The 25,054-nt window shown below is 40.4% G+C and overlaps 1 protein-coding gene across 8 annotated transcripts in view; it reads right to left on the bottom strand.

Moving 5' to 3' along the window:
* PDE4B (phosphodiesterase 4B) overlaps window positions 1–25,054 on the bottom strand; it is a 551,888-nt gene that overhangs the window by 10,191 nt on the left and 516,643 nt on the right. For 7 of the 8 annotated variants that reach the window (XM_059375023.1, XM_059375021.1, XM_059375022.1 and 4 more), the window contains 4 exons: window positions 8,958–9,051; window positions 2,783–2,961; window positions 1,425–1,523; window positions 1,115–1,279 (listed from right to left, as the gene is read on the bottom strand). In XM_059375023.1, the coding sequence (XP_059231006.1) occupies window positions 1,115–1,279; window positions 1,425–1,523; window positions 2,783–2,961; window positions 8,958–9,051 (537 nt within the window). Of the gene's footprint in view, window positions 1–1,114; window positions 1,280–1,424; window positions 1,524–2,782; window positions 2,962–8,957; window positions 9,052–9,666; window positions 9,999–25,054 lie in introns of those variants that run through there. The other variant, XM_059375025.1, reaches the window with a different exon arrangement.

Genomic DNA, 25,054 nt, shown 5'->3' with positions numbered 1-25,054 from the left:
TTGGCCCACTCTATAATCCTTAGAACATACAAATAACACTGTTTCTCTCCTTCAGGGGATAAAACAGCCTCAGCTCCATCTCACTTTCCCATCTTCTTGGATTTCTTTTCTCAGGAAATATGGAGCCCAGACAACAGTGCTCTGGCCAGTTTAATCTTTCTTCACCTTCCCAATCTGGTGGGGCTGGATAGGGGTTGACAAGCCCCCTTCTAAAGTAAGCGTACACATTTTGGAAGGACCTGACTCCTGCTACTGTATGTCAAAGATATGGCTACTAATATCGGTGCATGGAAATGCATTAATCTACTCAGGAAGGAGTCACAGCCACCTTCTAGCAAGATGTCTAGCAAAACGGAACATGGTTTCCCTCTGCTTCAGCATTATTAATTCTAGATATTCAGTTACTTTTTCAACCCACAGAATCAGTTTTATGAATTCTTAGGAGAATAAGCCTATGAATGTTTATTCTCTAATAGGAACCATACAGGAGATCTTATATTTCTCTGCTATGCAACACAGTGTTTGGGATGGTGTAGGCAATTCAGATCAGTATATCATACTGAAAATAAACTACATACTACATGCTGAACTCGACACTTATTAGATACTGGAGACACAATGAAAAATAAAGCACCCTGGGGGCACCTGGGTGGCTTATTTGGTTAAGTGTCTGACTCTTGATTTCGGCTCAGATCATGATCTCAGGATCCCAAGACTGAGCCCTGGGTCAGGCTCCGCACTCAACAGGCAGTCTGCTTGAGATTCTCTCTCTCCCTCCCCCTCTGTCCCTTCCCCCACTTGTACACACACACAAACTCTCTCTCTCTCAAATAAATAAATCTTAAAAAAAAAAAGCACCCTGTTAATTGCTTGATAATGAAACAATTTCGAATGTTAAGAGACATATAATGTAAGAGAGAGTTGCTCTGATATTCAAAAGCAGCCTAAGTAAAAATGTCGGTCATTTTTATTAGCAACCCAATGGATGGATGCCACGCATCATGAAGAACTGGTTCAAGCACGAGCCATTATTTCTGTAAATACAGTACATGTGGTACATAGCACTTTTTAGAAGAGGATGGGCAGGTATGCAAAACAGATCATAACTACTCACATCTAATGCTGGCGTAGAAAGGAGAACATGGGTGGACTGGGCTACATCAGCAGCATGTAGGCTGTTATGATATGCCACATCAGAATGGTAATGGTCTTCTAAAGTCATCATGTAGGTTACAAATGTATCAGATGAGATTTTGAATGTCTTGAGGAGATCTCTTTCCTATGCAGCAAAATGGATTAGAAAACAAATAAGTGGATGTCCAAAAATGAGGAAAAAGCCAAATCAGGAAAATAAACTGGGATGGGGAAAAATAAATCAAAAGAGCCATCAAATTCAATAGGCAGTCTCTCTCCTTTTTACTCACCTGAAATATGGCATACATGATGCAGGTGAGGGGCCTGTTGTGGGAATAGCCAGCCACATTGAAGATGTTAAGGCCCCATTTGTTCAGGTCTTCCAGCTCCTGTCACCAAAATTAGAGGAATTTAGGAACAAGGCCAGTTTTGTTAGCATGCCTCCTTATTTTTATTGAGTTTTTGGAGAATGGTTATCTAAGTCATTGGAGTGTCTATATAGAGTGTTCTAGTTGCATGAAAAGTTGAAAATGGAATGGCCTAGGAGGTTGGGGGTCCTCTTCATTTTAGTTGTAAGTTTCTGTATATTTTGTCAGAAAAGGGAGAGTGTGTGTCTAATACATAGATCTACTTGCTGACCTTTTTATTCTACACATCAGTCTTCAACCAAGTTGCTTTCCAAGATAGCTCAAGTGGCTGCAGGTCCCTCCAGCTTCATTTCCCTGACTCTCCTCTTCCCTGATCACTGGTCCATTAGTAACAGCTAGAAAACCATCTTGGGAGAACTCCTTTGCCCTTTGGTTATGATCACAAAGGGCCAGGTCGGGGAGACTCAGTTGCTAGAATGTGTGGAAGTCAACCTTAATTTAATGTAAAAGGCCATGAAGAATACCAGCCGTGGATTATTCTATCTTAGAGCTCTTGGGCCACAGACAGACCTGGGAGAAACATTATCCAGTCCTGTGTTCTAGGATTATTCCAGGATTATCTGATTAAAGGAATAATTTATTCCATTCTGAATTCTTGCCCGGAACAAAGGCAAGAATTCTTGCCCCTTGTTCTAATGGCATCTCTCAGAAAGCCTCACTGAATGTCCAAAGTTTGCTCACAGCGAGCTCATTTCCTATTGACACAAGGCTGCAAGGACCTCAGTGGTCACCTTAGGCGGACCCCTAGGGGACGTGTGAATTTTTTCTGTGCCTCCCTCCACTGGTGGGGTTTGGGCTGTGAGTCAGTGCTGTCAACCTCTCTCCTTTCTTCTCTAGCTCGGCCAGTCAGTGCAGATTTTCCAACTAGTCCTTGGCATCTAGTCCCGGATCTGTTCTCTATGACAATTCATTCCTGTCTCCTGGACGTCCTGTGACTTTTCCCAGTGGGCCTTCGGTAGGAATCTCATTCTCGAGGAACTCCCATTTACAAATCCAAATCCGAATAAAAAAATACAGGTCTTTTGTTGTAGGAAAAGGGTTCGAATTTGGTGCCCAGCAATGGACAAAGGGACCACACCAGCCCTTCTCACCATATACTCTAATCGTAAAGCTACAGTGATTGCTGCTATTTTCTAGCAGATAGTTTCAGGCAGCCGCTTGCCATAGAGCAGAGAGCTGCGTGCACACGCACCACCCCCCCCCTCCCCGCTCAGACATACCTTGGCCAGATGATCTTCGTTTTCCGTGTTGACGCCAAAGCGTGAGATGCTTGTATTGTTCAAGCTCGAACTATGCATCAGTTTTTTCACGCCGCTTATCTGGGTCATGAGCTGTTGCTTTTTCTTTTTCTCTCGGTCCTTCTGGGTGGGAGATGGAATCTCCACATCATTCTGCTTGTCTGCAACAAGCGGAAACATTTTTCAGCCCCCACATGCCAATGAGAACCCACTGCAGTGTCCAAAACAACATCTAATGTCCTGTAATGGATTTTACATCTGATAAAGGACTGTCCTACATTGTCTCACTTGACCTCCAGGATTATCCCGTGAGGTTGATGGGAGAAATGGGACAATTTTTTTCACTTCACTTTACAGCTAAACAACCTGAGGCCCAAAGGAGTGAAATAAGTTGTCCAAGCAGGACAGGTAGGACTCAAACCTCCACATTCTATCTGTTGTGTAATTTAGAATTATGCTTCTATATTTTCCACGTAGGGCAACGATATGTATATGTAGATTTTTTTACTTGAATAACTTATATGTCTGTGTAATAGAAAAGGTTTGTGCAGCCAGGCCCAGGTTAATAAAAAAAGGCTTTATGTTCTGCTTTTAAAAAAAAATATATATTTTTATATTTGTATTTTTTTAATTAAAAAAAATCCCAACAACTTTAACTGGTTATAACTTGTCATTTAGATGACAAGTTTAGATGCGCAGTCTGTACATTAGAGAAATAAATGGTTTACAATCTTCAAATAATAACGTTAAGCCTTGGCTTATTACCACCACTTGAGGTTCAGAGGAAAAGTATATCAGTTTTACTTCATGCCTTATTTTTATTCATTCTACTAATTAATAATAAATAGTGCCTCTTGTTTGTCACAGGCATTAAATTTATTAAAATATTTATGCTTATTAAATATGTATGCTTATGTCATTTCATCATTAAAAAAATTCTGCTACAGGGGTGCCTGGGTGGCTCAGTCGGTTAAGCGGCTGCCTTTGGCTCAGGTCAGATCCCAGGGTTCTGGGATCGAGCCCCACATCAGGCTCCCTGCTCAGCGGCAAACAGCCTGCTTCTCCCTCCCATCTGCCTGCCACTCTGCCTACTTGTGCTCTCTCTCTCTCTCTCTGACAAATAAATAAAATCTTTAAAAAAAAAAAACAAAAAACAAAAAAACTCTGCTACAACAAGGTAACAGCAGAACGACGATTAGCGACGAAAACCTCTATCTTCTCATAGAAGCTCTTCCCTCTGTATCAGGCTATTAAAAGTATCAGTAGCCAAATATCCCATTTCATTTCACAGGGGCCTTTATCATGAGCCCCTGCACTGAAAAGTGCATTCACTTTTTCCAGCCACAGGGATGCCTCTGAGTTCCCAGAGGCAATCACTTACTAAACTGCTTTAACAGCTACTTCACTGAACTAAATCACACCCTGTGGTTGAAAGAGTTAATGCAGTTCCCGGAAGTTCTACGCATATCTCTGCTTGTTAGAGTAAAAATTAGGACAAAGACAACTTCTCCATTAGAAAATGACATGTTTCCGGATGGCATGCTGGGACCTGGACTATTTGCTTTCTACTCTTGCAAGATGATGGCACAGGTCTCATGTTTTCCACAGGGTCTGCTCCTAGGACCCTGTGGACAAAGCATCAAAGCCAAACAAACACAGAGAGACCGGAGCAGGGGCCTGGACACCTCAGCACCTGGAGCAAGGCTAGTCTCTATCCCTGTAGGTATCCACAAGCTCCGAGCCTCATCAGTTTATGACTTTTGCCTAGGGAGGAATTTTAGTGGTCATTTCCATTGGTTTAGGGGTTTCCAACCTGCTTCAGCATCAGAAGCACCCAGGGAACTTTAGAAAAAGACAGATTGATGAGCCCTACCCAGTCCTACTGAATCAGTACATTTCGGAAAGCTTCCTAAATGTCTCTGATGATCAAAGCCAGGTTTGGGAACCAATAATAATTCCACACTCTCACTTTTTGGATGAAGTCAGCAATTTGTTCAAGCTCAAAGGGCAATTTATTCAACAGATATTTATTTTGCAATTACTCAGCTCCAGACACAGTGACTTAATAGCAGAGAAACCAAGCCTTGAGCTTCCTGTTAAAAATTTCTTTCTGGTCTCACAATCTCTGTCATAAAACACTATGTATTTTATTGTTTCTGACATTACTTTTCCCTCTGTTGCTTCACTTGTAATAATTGTAATTTTCTGCTAAAACGAAAGGTCATAGTATCCCTTGTCTTTCCCAACCCTGTTCTTTACCATTCCTCACCTCTGGTTATCTAAGAGGCTGTCAGATTCCCCTAGGCCACTGTAGATAGAGAAACCGCTAGTGGGCCTACCAGCTTTCCTCCGTGTTAACTAACGATTCTTTGCAACAGCCGGTAATTGAGCTGAACCACTACCGTGTCTGGAACATTACAGTAAAGAAGAAAGCCATTATTCACAGACAGCACCAATTTGACATTAATGGGTGTTTCCCTATACACGCAGGTGCTGGAACCACTGATGGGTTTCCTTATTCTGAATTTCCTGTTAAAAGCGTACCAGTGCATTGCGGAAATAACCTGAAACACGTACTCAAAGAATCACCATGAACACTTAGCGAATTGACATTCCCAGGATGGTTAGAATACAGTGGGGAAACAGTGAGATGGCGTAAGGCAAAGAAACAAACAAACAAAAAACAAATGCAAAATATGGTCATGTCAAAACTCTGTTAATGGCCTAATTTGAAGTGTTTTTCTTACTAGGGCTCAGCGTTTAATCCTGCAAAATTTCTAAATTCTTTTCCTTGAATCTTTGAAATTCTGTGTTTTAGCTTTTGAGATGTAGTCGGGGATTTACAAGAGTGAGTCTTCTCTGTTTGTGAAAATACTTACTAAATTATAATATCGTATCTAAAAATCTTGCTTCGGCTGTGCTCCCTGCCTGCAGATCCTGCTTTACTTCCTCCTGGGCTAGCAACCTGGAGCTCATTATCATGTAAGAGCATCAGTAAGTACCTACTTTGGTAAATGGACTCCTGCCTGCCTTTCAACTTGTCCATCTAGACACCATTCTCTTAGATGGAAATAGCAAAAGTTTCCCAGATCTTTGGAGTAAGGGATTCCCTCCTTCCCAGATGACACATTTTAACATTCAATGACTCTTAGTGCAAAAATGCTCTTTAATTTTAACTTAAACACTGAGGTTTTTCCCATTTTTTGCTCACTGAGATGGCTGCCATGACAAAACTCTGACAAAATTCTTTTATATTGCTGGGAAAGGCTAAAAACACATTTTATGTTTAGGTTCAACAATCATGGTTCCTTAAAGATATCGCTTCAGAAGACTATAGCTATTACTTAAATGCCCTTTAATGTGATTCTTTTATATGGTCTGAGTTCCTAACAACCTTCTTTCCTAATTAAGGAAGTGACAGAGTGTTTAGGTCTGGGAATTCAGAGAGCAAAGCCTTACTTCTGGCTCAGGGACAGGGTAGTTAAGTAATCTTGATTAGGTTACTTTGCCCTTCTGGGCCTGTTTTCTCTCCCATAAAATGAGGAAATTGGACTACAAGGTCATTAAGGTCCCTTGCAGATTGGATAGTTTATAAAGAAGGCTTCATTCATGCTTCTCCAGGACTATTCCTCCAGGAATATTCACCCCACAAGATAGGATTAAGAGTTCCATGTCCCACATTTGTAGTTTGGAAGCAAGGTTGGTTGGTTGGCTGGTTTGCTTTTCAGGATTATCCAACTGCAACCCTACAGTCCGTTACAGGGAATTCGTACCGCCAGGTATGTTTTAGCAAAACTGATCAACTCAGTCATATCAGAGTCAGAGAATATTGGAGCTGGAAGTGATCCGAGACGCCACAGATTCCAATTGCCTCATTGTACAGATGAGGCAACCGATGTTATCTTTTGTTGATATGAGGGATTATTTTTCCTCCCTGCATTTCCCAAGAATATTTAAAATTTTATTCTGTCTAGTCTGTTTGGTCAGAACTACCTTGCGCACGCACGCCCACACAAACACACACACACTCCTAAGGCTGAGTCTCTAAGGATTGAGATTCTAACACCTTCCCCAACAACCTGTTTTTGATCAAGTAATTTTGGGAATAACAAGAAGCCAAAAGACTGGTTTTCCTCAAGAGATGTGCCAAATGACAAATGAAACATTCAAGAGAGCGTTGATGTTTGCCTGTTCCACACAGTGTGGACCCTGAGAGCTCATCCTTACTCTCTTATCAGCTTTCTCATTTAATAGCTTATGATGATAAGAGAGAGATCAGTCTGCTAAACTATTCTTGCCGTCCTTGGTGAGCAGCTGGTGAAACCTGCTCCAAGTGCACAGAGCTGTGTCCGTGAAGTCTTAGACGACAGAGGGCTCCTGCAGCCTTCTTCCAGTCCCGAGAGTGTCTCCCGAGACGACAGACAAGCCCTGGCATTTTAAAACGCAATGTTTGTGAGAACAAAAATAAATTCTTACACTACTCGATTTCTTCTTCTCCCCCCTAGTCATTAACCTGGAAAATGTTAGACTTCCAGTTCATGAAAAATTCCTGGGTGTTGCACAGAGCAGAGTACATCTAAAAGGGACAGTGGAAAGGGTGCCCGGGTGGCTCAGTCATGACGTGTCTGCCTTCAGCTCAGGTCTTGATTTCAGGATCGTAGGACCGAGCCCTGCAACAGGCTCCCTGCTCAGCAGGAAGCCTGCTTCTCTCTCTCTCCCACTCCCCCTGCTTGTGTTCCCTCTCTCTGTGTGTATCTCTTTGTCAAATAAATAAATAAAATCTTTAAAAAATTAAAAAAAAAGGGGGGACAGTGGAAGATGCTTGTGTTCAAAGGAACGAAGTGGGGGGGTGGACTGATGGGAGAAGAAAAGGATTGGTCTGTGACACCTGCTGTTCAATTAGATTCCAGCTGCCTCTCAGAACTAAGCTATAGGAAAATTCTTCTCCTTTGTTCCTTGACAAAGGTGTTGTAACTGCCACTGGAGCAAACCAGGTGCGGAAGGCACCACAGAGAAAACAGCTGGAAAGGCACTTGTTAATCGCGCCCAGCCCACCTGCTGCCGGTTAATGTCAGGGGCTCTGCACTAGGCTGATCAAAGATTGATCTGCTGATAGCAGAAACGGCTTTGGAATTAGATAAACAGGATTGATTTTTAAAAATAAAACCAGAAGAGGTGTGTGTTGCCCTAAGGCCCCAAGGCACATGGTCATGGACTTGAAGATGTGTCTCGATGCCAAAAACAAAGGGAGGTGTGATGTTCAGCTGTAAGAACGGGTTGGTTCCCTGAGTAGTGGAGTTCTGTGTACGGGCATAATTCAGCGATATTTGAAAGTCAACAGAATCAGCATCTAAATGTTACCTATTTATTTTAAAGTACCCTTATTAAAGAAAAATACCATCCAAATAGCTTCACGATACAGTAGAATGGCTTTAAACACATGAGCTCAGAGATCCCAACTAATCAGACAAGATGCCTGACAGGGGTTGAGGATCTCCGATGCAAACCTGTTCTGACAGCATCATGTGTTAAATACCAGCAATGTGACAACACAGCACAACAGATAAAAAGCATCAGATTGGGAAGATAAAGATGCAGCCTGCAGAAAGCCCAATCTTTCAGAGACAGAAGATTCTTCTCTTCCCATTGATCTTTAAGAAATAACTTAGCAAGGCAATAGTCAAATTACTTCCAAAGCTTGTTCCCATGGGCCAAATCATCACACTGTTATTCTCCAACCATATCTCTTACAAACCACCTAAGAGGAAATATTCTGCTCCAGGTCCAGTTATTGGGAGGATGTAAAGAATACCATGTCAGAAGAGCCAATAGTCTGGTCCTTCAGGTTTGGATGACTGGACCCCCAACCCCAGTCCCTTCAGAGGTCTCGGCCAAGATGAAAGTGGGTAGGTGGATAAGGGTGACCTGAGGTACACAGAAATACAATCAGCCTATAATAATCTTCTCTCCCTGATGGCATTCTTTTTTCTTGAAAACATCTTTCTGCTTATTTTTTTTTTTTAACCTTAAATGTTCTCCTTAGTTCTTATTCGAAATGGCTTTTTCTGTGACTTAACCCCATTCCAAGCTGATGGGTTGCAGAGATTCATATGGAAAAATCTCAATTATGGAACAGGTTTCCCAGTTAATATCTTACCTAAGAAGGTATTTGAAATATATTCAGAAACCTGGTTCCCTGATCGGCTCATCTCTGAGAGGTGTGTCAGCTCCCGGTTCAGCATTCTTTTGAACTGTGTATGAAGAAGAAAAATATATTATTCACCTAAAAATTAGCAAATGATCACTTAAGATGTTTTCAACTTTACTGAGAACCAAGAGATTGGAGGAGCAGATACAATTAAATAAATGATACTGCGTCTACAAAACACCCCCTTAATGCAAAATCATTCCAATGTCACCCTAGGGAGAAAAAGAGGTTTTCTTAAGATTTCTTAGAATTAACATTTGATTTCTTCTGAAGATGCGAACATAGAAAAAAGAATTTCAATAGAGGTCAAGACAATTTCACTTGAAAAATGTAACAACTTTTAAAACCCATTTATTAGAAATCAACTCGAAAATATTACTTGAGAGATTATATGTGAAAAGTTGAAGAGAACACTAAAGGGAAAAAGAAGCATCCTTTAAAAATCAAGCTGCAGAGAAAGAATCGGGTTAAAATACAACACAGTCTACTCGAATACGATGTAATATAACATCCCCTTATTATACAATAAGCAGCCTCTGCGAGCTAAGGGACAACACAAATTAAATCGTTACAGATGTTTTTCTACTTCACAGAAAGCATACAGATGTAAATGTTTCACATTCTATCAAAGACACATAACAGAATCAAATGAACCCACCTTGATGTAACCCCAAGATACAGATAACAAATAGTTTGCCTCAGGCATTTTGGAATGCTCTCCTTGCCACAATCCACAAATCCCTTTGAAAGAATTCACTGTTCTGAGAGAACAACCCCGAAAAGGACTGGGAAAGCCGGGAAAGCCGAGCAGATTCAGTGGTAAAATCATCAAAACTTATAAAAGACAGAGTCTCCAAAATTTAGGGCATTTCCTAATCCAAACAAAGCCCATCTTCGCACTCCATTCTTACAAGAAGCTTATGCTCCCTGCTTCTTTCCTGGCAGAGAGAGTCATGCAATCAGGAATTGCACGAAGGAACGAGAGTCTGTCTAAATGTATTCAGCTGGCTGGTTTGCAGCACTTATGAATTATGAATAGTCCTGGTGGCCGAAGGGGTTTCCACTCTAGATTAGTCCTGCTCAGCTGAACTCTGCAAGGAAGGAGCGATTCTTCTTTCCTGAGGGGTTGCCAGACTGGGAAACACAGCCATCTTTTAAAAAGGAGAAGATTAAAATGGAGGAAGCCCCATGAATATTTAAGTAAATCTGAAGTCAGTACCCTCCCCCATTTCAACTAGGTGTTCTTAACCCTCTCTCCACTGCACAGACCGTCCTCCACACAGTCACGCTAATGGTTTCAGAGGGATGGTGCATTTGAGTCATTTACTTTCTCAACGTTTAAAAAAAAAAACTGAGAACAGGTAAGAACTGTGCCTGTCTTCATACTAGGCTTTCAGAATACAAAGATTTTTTTTTTTTTAAAGCTAGCTTTTGGGAGGAGTTTTTGCACACTGATGGTGTGTGACAGTGCCTTCAGCCACCCTTTCCAATGAAACAAGTGGGAACAGAATGAACTTATTTCACTTAAAAACTACTTCATTTGTGGGGTGCCTGGGTGGCTCAGTCGTTAAGCATCTGCCTTGGGCTCCGGTCATGATCCCGGGGTCCTGGGATCAAGCCCTCTATAGGGCTCCCTGCTCTGGGGGAAGCCTGTTTCTCCCTCTCCCACTCCCCCTGCTCTCGCTGTCTCTCTGTCAAATAAATAAATAAAATCTTTTTTTTTTTTTAAAGCACTTCATTTGCAGAATGCCGTCTTCTCCATTCCATCAGCTCATTAATATGCATACTAGATTGCATTCGACAAATGAATCAAACCCCTTAGACCTTTACATCCAGGATCCAGAACGTGCTGGGAAACATAAGCTATCCTTTGCTGCATGAAGGGTGAATTACTTGGGTTATGAAGGACTACACTTTTGGTATTTGAGTATTAAACATCTTTTAATTCTTGTTAGAAATATTTAGGAGTTACACTAAATTTTATTTCATTTTAGCAATCTAGGGCATGTTGAGAAAGTCATTCCCTTCCTGTAGACGCGAGCTCGCTCTCCCTCCCTCCTGCCCTCCTCCCTCCACCCCCCCTTTCCTCGTCAGCCTTAGACAGCAGGGGCTGGAGGAAAGGCAAAGAGGAGAGTCCCACTGCAGTGAGCTTCCCAAGCCCATCCCACTCCCCTCCTTCTCCCTCCTCTCCGTTACCCCACCCTTGGACTCTCCGAAGTTCAAGTACAGCATGCTAAAGCAAGAGCGAAGCACCATGGCAACAGCCCCCACATGCAATTGGCTCTCTTTCCTGTGAGGCTTTCTCCTTTCAAAAGAGCATCCTGCACCAACAATGACTTCACTTCAAGCATCCAAGCCCCCGTCATACCACTGCCTGTGCCCAGGAGACCAGGGCCTTTCTAGCTGAAGGCAACGCAACTTAGTATTGTTGCCTGCTGGCTCACTGCACTATGCATTGTTCTCCAAGAGGTTCTGGGGGAACCCTGCTTGCGTATGTGTGTTTTCCCGTGATACAATATGTAGTTAGCAGTCGCCAGGGATGTCCGGATCAATTGTCTCGGCTGTTGTGTTTTACTGATGGAACCTCTAGGCAGCTTTGAACTCCAGGTGAATCGTGTAAGTTCCAAATTATTTATTTTTCAAGACAACTTGCTTGGTCATAGTGGCCTCTCATTTTTACTTCTCAAAAGTCAGGCCCCTATGCTCAAGACTTGGAAGCCAGAAAAGACAGGTTTGTATGCTCTGACTGATCAGCTAAATTTTGGAAAAGAGGGAAACTGTACTTGGAGCACTGCTAAAATGTCTTGGAAAAAAGCCGAGACAGATAATTTCTTACACTATGTCTCTGCATAAGACTTAACCGCAGGTAACATTCAAACACTCCATCCTCATTTGGTTCCTTCGGTTGCTAAAATATTTAGGAAGATTTTGGAGTCAATCAGGTTAGTACTAGTTCTAATAAAACCATTTTATCATGTATTTGATAAATACATTTTGAATATCTAAAATATGCCAGGAAAAGCATTAAAGATAGAGAAGTGAAAAACAAACAAAAAAACCCAAGAAAACAAATAAAAACAAAAAACAAAACTAAACTAAAAAACACCCTTTTAATCAGCTTTCACCCTAGTAGGAATAGTCAGATACATTGGGGCATGTTGACCCCAACAGTTAACCATCTGGAGAGAGTGGGGCCAGTTCTTAACTAGCTCTGTATAGAAGCAGGGAGAAATTCAATAATAAAAGGCAAGGAAAGGAAAGACTTTTCTCCTTCCTTTCTTTCTATGACCTCCCATGGCCACAAAAACCCTTGAGATACACTGTTATTCAGTCCCAACATGGGAGCCGGGGAAATGGCTCTCAGCTACAGGGCAGAGAAGGAGCCAAACTCCTCACTTTTCCTGCATTGATTATAGAAAGAGTAAGCTGTGTAACTAATGACAGATGAATACTATCTCTTCCTTCCCTATCACAGCTAAATTGCTCTCCCATGAGTCTTTTGCTACGGGCATGGCAATGCCACCAAAATTCAAGTCATCCTAAGGTAATCCTAAAGCACATAACGTGATGAAATACACCTATGGAGGTCATTCAGGGTTAGAAACTGACCCAATCCTAAAATGCTGCTTAGCAACAACCATTGGTTTCCCTCCTCCGTGAGGGAGGGCCCAACCACACTGGCTAAGGCCATCAAGGCTCTCATCAAAAAGGATTCATGAAGGGCCCACTTGTGTTGGGCTCTGTATAAACCACGGAAGGTAGCAGACGGGAGCATGTTTTCCATTCTAGCAAACGTAGAGGACAATCAGGCTGGTTAGCGCTGACCGTGCGATGTAACAGACCAAGGGGTGGAACAGACGGGAACTGTGTTTGAGGTTAAGGCTGAGGAGACAGTTGGACAATCTGGCTTGGCTTAGTTGGGTTTTCAGGGTCAGACCCCCATATGAGAGTGTTTCTGTTGAGCCAGAGATAGCCACAACGCAGTAGACAAATCCTGACTGTCACTGTCAGCTCTGACCAACAGTCCTGTGAAGTCACTTCACCTCTCATATTGAAATGAAAATGATGCATGGTTTTCGGTTCTAGGCCTTCCAACCTGAGACTGTCATGATTCTAGGACAAGTTCCATTGCATCTCCTATAGACTGGACACAACACTAACAAGCGACGATATTTCCCAGAAAGCAAAGTTCTCTCAAAACTACTGAGAAAAATAACCCAAATTGGAAATGCTTCAGTAGGCAAGAATAAGTCCCCAACGATGGGGGAAACAAAAAAGCATTTCTAATGCCTTCAGAGTTTGATATTCTAAGACTCATGCAGTCTCCCTGTCTACTTATCAGGTTGGGTGTCCAGTCTGGATAGGAAGGTAGAAGAGTTCCTGAGCAAAACTGTGTCACAAGCACTTACAGGGTTGAAAGGGAATGGGCGTTATTTATTTTATCAAATGCAGCAGAGAAATCCACAAACAGGAGCACACTATTTCAAAGATAAATGCGTCTTTACTACCTAACGTACACAGATCCGATTTTTCTGTTAAGAATCTGCCTTCACAAGAAAACCCTGTTAGAGCCTACCTAGAAATAATGTCCCTAGAGGAAATGGCCAAAGCCCCTTTTGAGCACAGACAGCAAAGTTTGTGAATGGACCCTTAGTAACACAAATTCCTCCAATGCTTCCTTAAGCTTACGCCTGCCACTGGATACGCGAACACTGTTAGAAATTGTCGTTCTTTTTTGAAAATGGAAAAAGATATCATTCTCTATAAATGCTTTAATCTTGCTTGCCTCGAGTATATTTGCTCTATCAAATCACACGGGAATGTTTTGGGATAGGCTACCTTTAATAGTGGGAAGTTATTTAAAATATATAGTAGCAAATCTGAAAATCAATTATGATATGAACGTTTTGTTTTATGGCCTCAATTTTTCTTTACCTTCAATGCTACATACAGAGATTACTTTCTTCCTAGCCAGTTTGTGTGTATGTGTGTGTGAAACGATGAAACCACTCTATCGTTTTTCTAGATTTCTCATGAGAGGACCGGTTTGAGCTTTGTGCAAAGACCCACAAGCAACCTAGGAGCTCTCTTGGTAAGGAGGTCTTAGCTACACTAACTGCACAGGAGGCGAGGAGCAGAAGGATCTCAGAGATTCGTCCCAGTTCTAAAACTTGGGGGTTTTACATTTCTAAGAATAAAACAATTTAGAAGAGTAATCATACAAGGGGCTAGTATCAAGCACATAGAAGAGCTACTTTTAAGACTCATTGGATTGTGAGGGGGTGACCTGGATGTCACCAAGGAGAGAACCTTTAGTGACCCACTCTATCTTCAGCCGATCAAAAACTAGACAAACAGGCACCTTCCTCGCATTGGTAACCTCACGCTGAAGTCAGTAGGTAAAAACTGTGTGGAGAAAAAAAAAAAAAAGAAAGGAAAAAAAAAAAAAAAGAGCCAACGAGAGGAAGACCGCTCCAGCAGTTACCCCTGTGGGTGGCCGTCTACGCAGGAGCCCATCTGTGAGACAGGCGCCTTATTGTGTGGGACCTTCCTGTTTTTGCAGTATGAAACCACTGCCCAAGTCATTAAAGTCACAATGACTTTATTAGGGACTGCATTTTGACTCATATTTTACACTTTGTTAGTCACAACTTAATCAGAATTCCTGGGCATCGGGAAAGCAAAGGGGCTGAAAATTCCTCCTCAGAATGCTAGCGGTGGTAGCGGGAGTCACAACAGCTCAGGGCAACCCACACGTCAGGAGGGCTGGTCTCGGTCTCAGTTCTGGCACAAACTCCCTGTGTGATCTTGGGTTAAGACAAACTGCCTTCTGGGGGTTCGGGTTGTTTTTAGCGATGGGCATGGCTTCTTTTGTTATAAAATGGCTAATTTCAAAGGTTCTTTCTGATTCCGAAGCACTGCTTCTTCATACCCTTTTTTTCCCATGGAAAGAAGACACAAAGAAGTGAAGAACTCTAATTACTAAGTACCTACCCTTTTTTTTTTTTTTTTTGCAAAATCTGATGTAAACAAAAAAACAGGGGTTTACTGTATTTTCTCTAGAACCCTTTATCAAACTCACGATTTCCACAATTCTTAACATTTCAGATCATCTGGCAGCGAGTGTTCCGTCTCTTGTCTCCTTTTGCTCTTTCCCTATCTATCATCTGTTTGAAACTCGATGTCACTGTTTAGCATATTTGAGAGGGAAATTAAGTTGAATTGAGTGAGTTGGTAACAGGATTTGGGATGGAAGAATATGCCACTAGTTGTCCACTAACATCTCTCCACTAGAAACCATAGTCCCATGATGGGCCATACCAGAAAACAAGCCCTGGTGTGTGAGTATCTGGAGCACACTGCTGGTACACGAGGGAATAAAGTGAGGTCATTTTAACTGTCCATGTGCCACATCAGAACGAAATTCATCTAAGCACACCAGAATTGAGTGATTCTCTTCTTAACTGTCCAGAGATGTAGTAATCCACAACAAATAAAGATTGAAAAAGAAGCACAAACATCTCTGGCATATTCTGCGACAAAACATTGGCATTTATGATGAAGCTAAAATTGAATAAACTCCATTTGCTGCTTAAAGGACAAGATCTGCTCGGGTGACATTTTAAAAGTCCAAAGAGGGACAGACCCATTAGTATTTTCTACACAGAACTGAAAAACAAAAAGCAAAGCAAAGCAAAACAAAACAAAAGACCCTCAAAAGAATTTAAATACAACACTCTACAACTTGACAGTAGGTCTTAAACAGCCCTCAAAATTAGTAGGTGTTTCTTCCTACCTATTTATTTATCCTCTTTGCTGCTGTCCATTTTTCTTAGAATTTCTGAAACTTTTCAAGAGGAGATATGGCACAGAGTATTGGGACACTCAGAAATGGACCTCTCCTACACCCAAACTAATTCCCTTAGAAATGTTCAGAGAAACTTCCCATGACTTAACATTCCCTTAATTCCAAAAGTTGTTGCAATGATATAATTAAATAGACAAAAGACACTTTATTTATACCCAAAGACGTATTGAAATTTTAGGTAAACAGTAATTTTTTCTTAGTATTAAGTGTGTTCTAGATAGTTCATGTCCCAAATATCCCATAAAGAGACTGGATTTAAAAATCATATACTCATATCTTGTTAGGTTTAGAGGTATTGTGTATTTTTAAATTTTAATATTTAACCTCAAGCTTCTAAAGCCAGTTCTAAGGCCATGGGTATTAATGTGATTCCAAAGCAGATGACTAAGGTTTCTGTCGAACCATTTCATGGCCAGAAGTCCTACAACTTACTATTTTTTTTTTTTAGAATTTTTAATTTTTTTACTAACATATAATGTATTATTAGCCCCAGGGGTACAGGTCTGTGAATCGCCATCTTACTATATTTTTAAAATTAGAAATCTTACCATGGACTAGACCCATACCCATCCAGTAGCGTCCTCTACTGACCAGCAGAAAACAAGATCTATGCCTCAAGACCTTCACATCTGACTTGAAAGTCATTGATGCAGAACCCCCAATCAGGTTGAGCCCCCAAACAGGTGCTTTCTTTTCATAACCCCATAACTATTAGTCTTGACTCTCTTTACGAACTGATTTCCAATTTTAGTTTATAATGTCTCCTGGTTTGTTTAAAATTCTGCACTAAGTATTACCTTAATAGAATCCTCAATATTTTTGCAGCCACAAATACCTACCATAGCTTGTTTTTGAGAATATTCTACCCTTTTAAATACATCATGTGACATGTATTGTGTTTAATATTAATTATATTGATTTCTATTAACTATGTTATGTTCATATCCCCTTTGAGATAAGAGACAATGTGATGCTTCAAAGCCTGCCAGGGGAATCATTACTTCTGTTTTCACAGTTTCCCAGCACTGGAAATTTGTAAGATCAACTCTAGGGACCATCTAATGAATAAAGGAAACCTATGGGCTACGTAGACTTAGCATTTTATTCCCTGAAAACATGTAAGTGATCTGCTCTGGCATTTTGGTAATCCCTACACTGGACTATGCACTTGCAAATTGAGAAGAATCTGCCACTTGGTGGAGGGTAGAATGTATTTTTAAACTATAAAGGATGAAAACAATGGTCTCATCTAATTTTATTCTATAAAAAATTCTATTGTGCATTTCATTTTCTTTTTTTTAAGATTTTATTTATTTTTTGAGAGAGAAATAGAGCATGAGCATGAGCAGAGGGAGGAAGACAGAGGGAGAAGCAGACTACCCACTGAGCAGAGAACCTGATGCAGGACTCGATCCCAGCACCCTGGGATCATGACCTGAGCCGAAGGCAGACGCTTAACTGACTGAGCCATCCAGGTGCTCTGCATTTCACTTTCTTATTAGCTACCATAATTTAAAATAGATGGATGAATGCTCTGCACAACACTGAACCCCAAGATGTATAGTTTGTTGGTTCATGGAAGGCTAATAAAGGTAGTATCAGAGCTGGAAGTATAGGTCACACATGAAGTAGAGGGGGTTCTGGTTATAGTTGGCCTTCCCAGACAGTTCCAACAGCATAAAGGGGACTCTAACAGCAAACTCAACATCATACTAACATGCCATCGGGTCAGGTGAGCATCCAGCTGAGTCTGCCAATAAAATTCAAGTCTGAGAAACTTGGCAAGTCACTGAGTCTCTCAGAGACTAAGTTTTTCCAACTTTAAGACTTTAAAATGGGTTAGAAATAATATATGTATGACTGGCAAAGTGTAGCACTTGTCCTTTATCTCACAGGATTTATACTTGAAGCTGATGCTTTATTTCTCAGTTTTGTCTCTGAATTTAATTTGATTTAATTTAAGATGCGGGGAGGAGAAGAGGGAGAGAGAGAGAATCTCAAGCAGGTTCCATGCTCAGTGTGGAGTCGTCGCAGGGCTCGATCTCATGACCCTGAGATTATGACCTTGAGATTATGACCCTGAGATTATGACCTGAGCCGAAATCAAGGATCAGATGCTCAACCAACTGAGCCACCCAGGAGTCCCAGTTTTGTCTCTGAATGTTGAAAGAATTTGAGCTTATCGTAGGGTCTTCACGTGGGTTTGCTTTTGGGTGGAGCTTTCAGCTGGCTCAATGTTATCCAAACTCATCTTGTTGACACTAGCTGGTAGAATTCTAACTACAGAATTCCCACAATATGCTACCGTAGGTGTGACGCAACACTATGTCATTTTGATTACATGACACACGAGTTACTCATAGAAGTTCTGGCTCTCTGGTTGACATTTAGATTATTCACCAGTCTAAGGAGTGTAAACCAGAAAGGCCAGAAACGTAAATGAAGCCCATCCAATGAAACCATAACTCAAAATGGCCTGGGGTTAGAACTGTATCATTAAAAAAAAAAAAAAAAGCCTATTCTGAGACGTCTCGCTGTTGCTAACTCTGTCCATTCATGATTCCATGACTTAGCCAAATTCCTCAAATAAAGAGACTTTAGAACTCTTTGTGTATGAACAAAAGCCACGAATGGCCACCAGTTGCCTGAAATAAGGATAAGTGCACCCAATATTCATCTTGCTTAGACTGCCAAAGTTGAGGTCAGTCCAGTAACACATCCGAATTAATTGAATATGTGCCTGGGAGAGCAGTGAGAGGAGTATCAGCAACATGTCAGGAACAAAAAATACAGCCAGACAATGACAGAATGACTAAATGGCTACACTCCAGACACAACAGATATGTAGAGTGGCTGGGTTTCAGACACAACACGTGTTCATAAACATGTTCCCAGCTGAGTGTGCATCGCCAGGCTCCAAAGGGCTCAGATCCTTGGTCACAGGATGCAGACTTTCCAAGAGAAAGGTTAACCAAATGCTCCAATGCTGAACCAAACAACAGCCCCAATGTGCTTCACATTGCTATTCACAAGAAAAGAGCATTTGATCCTGATGATTTTGTTCTCTATTACCAGACCCTGAATTTGGGAGAAGGTTCAGGAGCAAGCTTTTGCACTTTCTGAGGGTAGTTTGAAGAGTCATTGTACACCAGATGGGAGTTTCTCACTCAACTGAACAATGAGAAAAACAAATTGGGCGTGGCAAGCACCTGCACAGGGCACCGGTGTAGTAGTACAACAGAAACAGGATTCCTGGGTTCTAATGGATTTGCTGTTAACAACGTCGTTGCTTCTGGACAAATTAGATTCCATTTCTGAGACTCATGCAAGGGATATTTATCTGAATGTCTACCATGTGTCTAGAGTTATTTGAAATTCTGGGACTACTCTAGCAAACGAGTTCATGTTCCCAATAACCTCATAGTCTAAACGGAAGAGATGAGTAAAAACCAAGTTTCATGACAGAAAAATCAAGATCATAAATTTGTGACAGCCAATTGTAAAAACCCACAAGGTACTGGGTTAGGATAATTAGAGAAGTTCTCTCCAAAGAGGTAAAATCAGAACTGAGGCCTGAAAAATAAGAAGGGACCTGGACTGAGCTCTAGTTTTCAAAGTCTATGATTACATGTTTTGTTACCAAGTTGTATAAGAATATAACAAATTACCTTGTGGATTTCCCTTTAACTTTTATTTTTAAATCATTTGACTTTGGGGCAAAAAAGAACAAGATTTCATTCTAGGGCATCAGCAGTGAGTAGCTGAAAGGCTTGGACAAATCAGTGATGTCTCTTGCATCCTGTTTCACACGGAAAAGGGGGATACAGTAATGCCTTCCTCCTCGTAAGCATCAGAATGAGATCACACAGGGAGAGCTCTGTGTAAGCAGGAAAGCCCTCTTCAGGTATGTTTCCTTACCTTGCTACCTTGGATCCGGCAACACAAAAATAACAAACAGCAACGCATTTAGAGAAAGTGGCCCTTTATTTAATGCTCTATCCCAGGACCATAGGGAACTTCGAGAGCAAATAAGCTTTAAAGTGAAGAAAGGGGCCTTAAAAATCCCCACATCGCTCTACAACTAATATTCCCTTGGGCAGAATCAGAGTTCTCTGGGAAATACAGTCCTGGATCACAGGGCTAGATTTGAAAAGCAGAGCTCAAGACAGAAAAATCTTTCCTGAATTCTTCCTCATTAATATTTGCTCCTCTTTTCTTACCTTTATGAAAAACGGCTCATATTTTACTTGTTTTAACCCAACATATTCTCTTGCTTCAAAGAAAGACCATTCCTGTCCAGAGATTCATGTTTTTATTTATTTTTTTGCAAAACTCTCTTATTTTAGGATTTACTAAGGGCCCTTAAGGTTGTTTCTTGAAAAGCAAAGTATGGCCTTTCTTAGTTTGAAAATGCTCTATGCCCCATCTACAATGCGGCATTAGACAATGACCTTATCCTGTGAACATAAAGGAGGAGAGTATTAACAAAAGAGTATTTTTAATTAGTGTAATCAACATTAGATAATTTTTTTGAGATTAAATTATACTGATTTAAAAATATTTTAAAAATCATACTGGTAAAACCTGATGAGATTTCAGGGAACCTTCTGTGCAATGGGTAAGAAAGATGCAAATAAATTTCATGCAACTAGATCCTGAGTGTGTTAAAATACAGCAGGGAAAAATTCAGTGACCGCTCACCCTGTCCCCAACATAAATGAGTTACTGGACTTGGTCAAGTAAATGCAGATATATTTAAATCATTCTGACTTGGTTACAGAATGGAACTGGCAATAGCAATCAAACAGATAAGGGGCTGAGGCAGGGAGAACACTGTGCCCTCTCAGCTGGGTAGATGGGTAGCATCCGGCTGGCTACATATGTGTCTGAGCAATGAGCAGGACATCTAGAGCATGTGTTGGGAGACCTTTCATTAGTGATCTGTCAGAGTCCCTAGCTTCTCACAGTCAAATGGGTGTGCAAGAGCATACCAAAAATTCATATTACCACTGGATAGTCTAAGCATGTTCCATGAAATTTTTGAAAATACTAAAAAATATTTCCATCTTTAATATCATGCTGTGCCCAGCAGCGAGGTCATTACCTGACCTAGAATCCATCCAAAGCCCTCAGGTCAACACATTTCTTAAATCACCCAATCAAGAAGAATTTCAGAGAAATTTTTTGAATAAGATAAAGCCCAAATCAACCACCACTAACTGACAAAAGCCTTCATCTGTTTTTCGCTTTTCTCTTGACTCTTACACAGAAATAAAGCTATGACTCTTTGAGACTTTTTAGTCCTACCACTGAGCTTACACGGAGTCTCAAAAAAGTCAAGACACCATTGCAGGCCTCAAGAGCTTACAATCTGGAATAGACTTACATAAAACCTCAGAGAACTAAAATACTAGTTATGATACTAACCAGTAAGCTAGGTAAGAGAATGGTTTATGGAAATCTGGTCAAAGTCAGAGTACCTAAGTCAAGGTTTCAAAAAAAGAAAGCCAAGAAACCTGGCACTAGGAGTAGGTTCATAGTATGGGCTCGATGGTGCATTTGAGTCAAAGGGAAGTCTTTAAGGCAATGGAATGCCAAGAGAGAAGTAAAGGTCTATATTTCTTCATTCTCAAGTTATCATAAAACTCTTACTTATATTCTTAAGCCAGGTTTTCTTACTTTCTTTCTTTCTTTTTTTTTTTAAAGCCAGGTTTCAATAGATTTTCTGACATCAAGGAAAGAGAAGAAGTTGGAAGTCCATGGTTTGGCCAGTAGGAGCTACTAAAACTTAGTATCATTTCGATTACGTGAAGATAAAAATGTTAATCCTGGCTGCCTTTGCAAAATGAGATTTTCTTTTCTGATAGTATGCATACATAGTATATTTTGATGATATATACATATATTTTAATTCAGAAATTAAAACAGCAAAATGTGAAAAAAAAAAAAAAAACCAGCAATGCCAAAGGCATTTAAAGTAACTCATTCCAACTATTTCCTTCCAGATTTTGAGCACACAGTTTTCAGGAATACTAAATTAGTTCTCTTTACTTGAAGTCATTAGGACGTGGATAGCTTTTACTCAAGAAAGGTAATGAGGACAATGAGAAGGTTAAAATCAATGCAACTGATAGTGGGACCATCCCATGTCTTTAAGTATAATCAGCCTTTTGCTGAAGATGAACAGCAAAGTGGATTTGTAATCGGACCAGTATTTCACTACCTTAATCTTCTGCTAATTAACCTTGTGACTCTGCAGAAGTCATATCATAATGAAATTATATTTTATTTAGATTGTGTTTTATATTTTACAACGATCTTCAGAGTACATTAGATATTTAATCCTCAGTTTCTATCATCCTCATCTATAAAATACAAGGACTTCAAATCAATGATATCTAAGGTTCCCTATTGGGTTTGAAGTTCTAGGATTTTGTTTAAGGCAGCCATGGGAGACTATAACTGGAAAAAATATATTTTGATCTTTTTCTGGCTTGGTTTATCACCTTTCACCATCCGTGCTGACCAAAGACATTACATAGTCGCCAAATGACCATTTCACTTTGCCCTGTCTGATTAGCTTTAGCTCATAGCCTATATGGTTGAGTTGGAAAGGTATTTTTATTTAATAACAACTTCTCTTTTTACTGTTTTCTTTTCCAAAGTGCGTAACTAAAATTTACCTTTTCAGATAGCAAATGACAAAAACTCTTGTCATATATCTACACCTTCTAAAATTGGTTTAATCATTTTTATGACCGATATCTGTACTCAGATTTCAGTTGCACAATTGCTGAAGGTTATAACCTCGTACACTATGCTGCTAACAGTAAAAGGAACTTGGCCATTTAAAGTTTTTAAGAACAATTGTAAGACTGCCATACTTTGAACAGCTAAAAAATATAAGTGAAACTGAGCTGCGAAGATGAAACTTATTTTCAATAAATTCGCTGAACTTCAATTTCTGAAGGCTTTAGGTTTCAAAGGTGGTACATTTCTAAACTGCAACTAATTATCAGAAAGAAACACGGGACTGATGAGCAGAAATCCATGATTTATAGCCTTTAAAACGCAGCTCCATAAAAAGAAAAAGACCATCAGGAACTTCTTAAAGAGAAGAAGATTATCAGGCACTTCCCAAAACAGAAACAAAAGAAACAGAAGTTTTACTGTCTTCTTCATTTCTAAATAACTTAACAGCCCTTTCTTTGTGGAAACACTTGGCTACTTTAAAGTAAATCAAACAAAGGAAGTTACAGTAAAATATCCAGGAGACTAAACAGTTTGGCACCAGTGGAGGGAAACATCACGTACAATTGGGCAAGACAGAGAGGGCTGGCAGGTCCCTGAAAAATGCTAAAGTGGAGGATGTGCTGGGACGCACATCCACTGTTGGCACAGAGCCTTCCAGAGTGTGAAATCTATTGACTGTGGCACAAGTCTGCCCTCGCAGCTTCGGTTTGGTGAGTCCTGGCTTCCAGAAAGCTGATGTCTCTCCACTTGCTGAGCATACTCTTACGCAGAAGGCAAACTGTGGGAAGATCAGCCCAAGACTAGGGTTCATCCTTGGCTCTTCTTTCATAGAGAACAATGGTACCAATTTGGGAAGACTTTTAGATGAGGACGCATTCGAAAAAAAAAAATTAAAGACAAGAAAGAAGTAGGAAAAAAATGTGAAACAGACGTTTATTCCATTAAATCACTGTAATTCCATTTTTTACAACTAGCATTCTGGATTTATATTTGATACTCCAAACATAGTTGTCTGATTTTTCCCCCCCATAGGGACAGAAAGGCTCCCCTTAAAATGACTTATTTATCAGATTTTGATAATGTAATCTTGTCTTACCAGCTAGCCAGGGGTGCAGTCAGTGCCCTGACTTCACTTCTATTTCATTTGTAGAGATTTAATCAGTTTTTTTGCTAGTTTTCAAGTGAAACTAGCAAAAAGATGTGTGTGGGGGGTGGCTGGTAAATGGATTAGACCTCAATGAAGGAAACAGTTCTGTAAATATCAATGAAGAAGTATTTAAATTAACCAAAGGAGATTGAAAATCAAAGTTACTAAAAAGCACTAAACTTTCAAAATCTTTGATTTGTTAAATTTTCAAAGAGCAGAACTTAGAACACTGGATTACACAAGAGCCCTGTACTGGGCTCCGTGCTTGGCTGGAAGCCTGCTTCTCCCTCTCCTGCTCCCCCTGCTTGTGTTCCCTCTCTCTTTCTGTGTCTCTCTCTGTCAAATAAATAAATAAAATCTTTACACTCGCAATAATACAACTTATTTTGTCATAGAAAGTAACTGAGATAATGCCAGATAAAAAAACAGCTTACTCTTCTCTTTCTTCTTTGTTGGAAGACAAAATGTAATGCAGACAGTCTATATCTTACCTCTAGGAAACCTCCCTGTATTAATTATTGCTACTGAAGCACTGCTCCTCTGTTTCATGGTCTTGGGACATGTGTTAGAAAGGATGTAATATATGATGAAATTGCCCCAACTTTTTGGATGATAATTTTCAAAAAAAAAGAATAGCCTCTCCCCATTTTTTTTAAATGTTGGGGAGGGGGTATAAAAAGGGGATTTGGGGGTTGGTTTTCTTTTAAACAAAACTTCATTGTTTTCTCTTAGACCATGTTAGAGAAATGGGGAGAACAAATAGATACTGAATTGAGCAAACCTGTCCACAAGAGGCAGCAGATTCGTTTAACACTGTTATTTACCTTTTTGATGAGTGCTTTACAAGCCATCTTCTGTAACTATGGTTATTCTCCTCCTTATTATCTGTTAACAGACACTGCTTCCCAGCCAGGGAGACTGAATTTAAGGTTATTAATGGCTGGTGTGGAGGCCCAGAATATGGTCATTGCAGACCAGGATTCTGAACCAGACCTAAACAAGCAATGATGGCCAGAGTTCCAAGAATAAGACCTCCCAGAAATGACAAAATTTCCTTGTAAGCGTTACTAAATACCTTTCTGTTTCGATATTTATCTGTCCCACCGGGATCAGTGACGGTGAGTCAGGTGGCCCTGGGTGTGAATCCCGCTCTCTTCTTCACCTTAGGCAATGTAATTCAACTCTTTAAACCTCACTTTACTATAAAATGGAGACAAGAATAAATAGTATATATTTCCGAGGGTTGCTGAGAGTATTACTGACAATGTAGGTAAAGGG

This window comes from Mustela nigripes, chromosome 14 (assembly GCF_022355385.1).
Source record: "Mustela nigripes isolate SB6536 chromosome 14, MUSNIG.SB6536, whole genome shotgun sequence".
NCBI lineage: Eukaryota > Metazoa > Chordata > Mammalia > Carnivora > Mustelidae > Mustela > Mustela nigripes.
The sequence above is the reverse complement of the archived record's forward strand: the minus strand, read 5'-3'. Positions and strand labels throughout refer to the sequence as shown.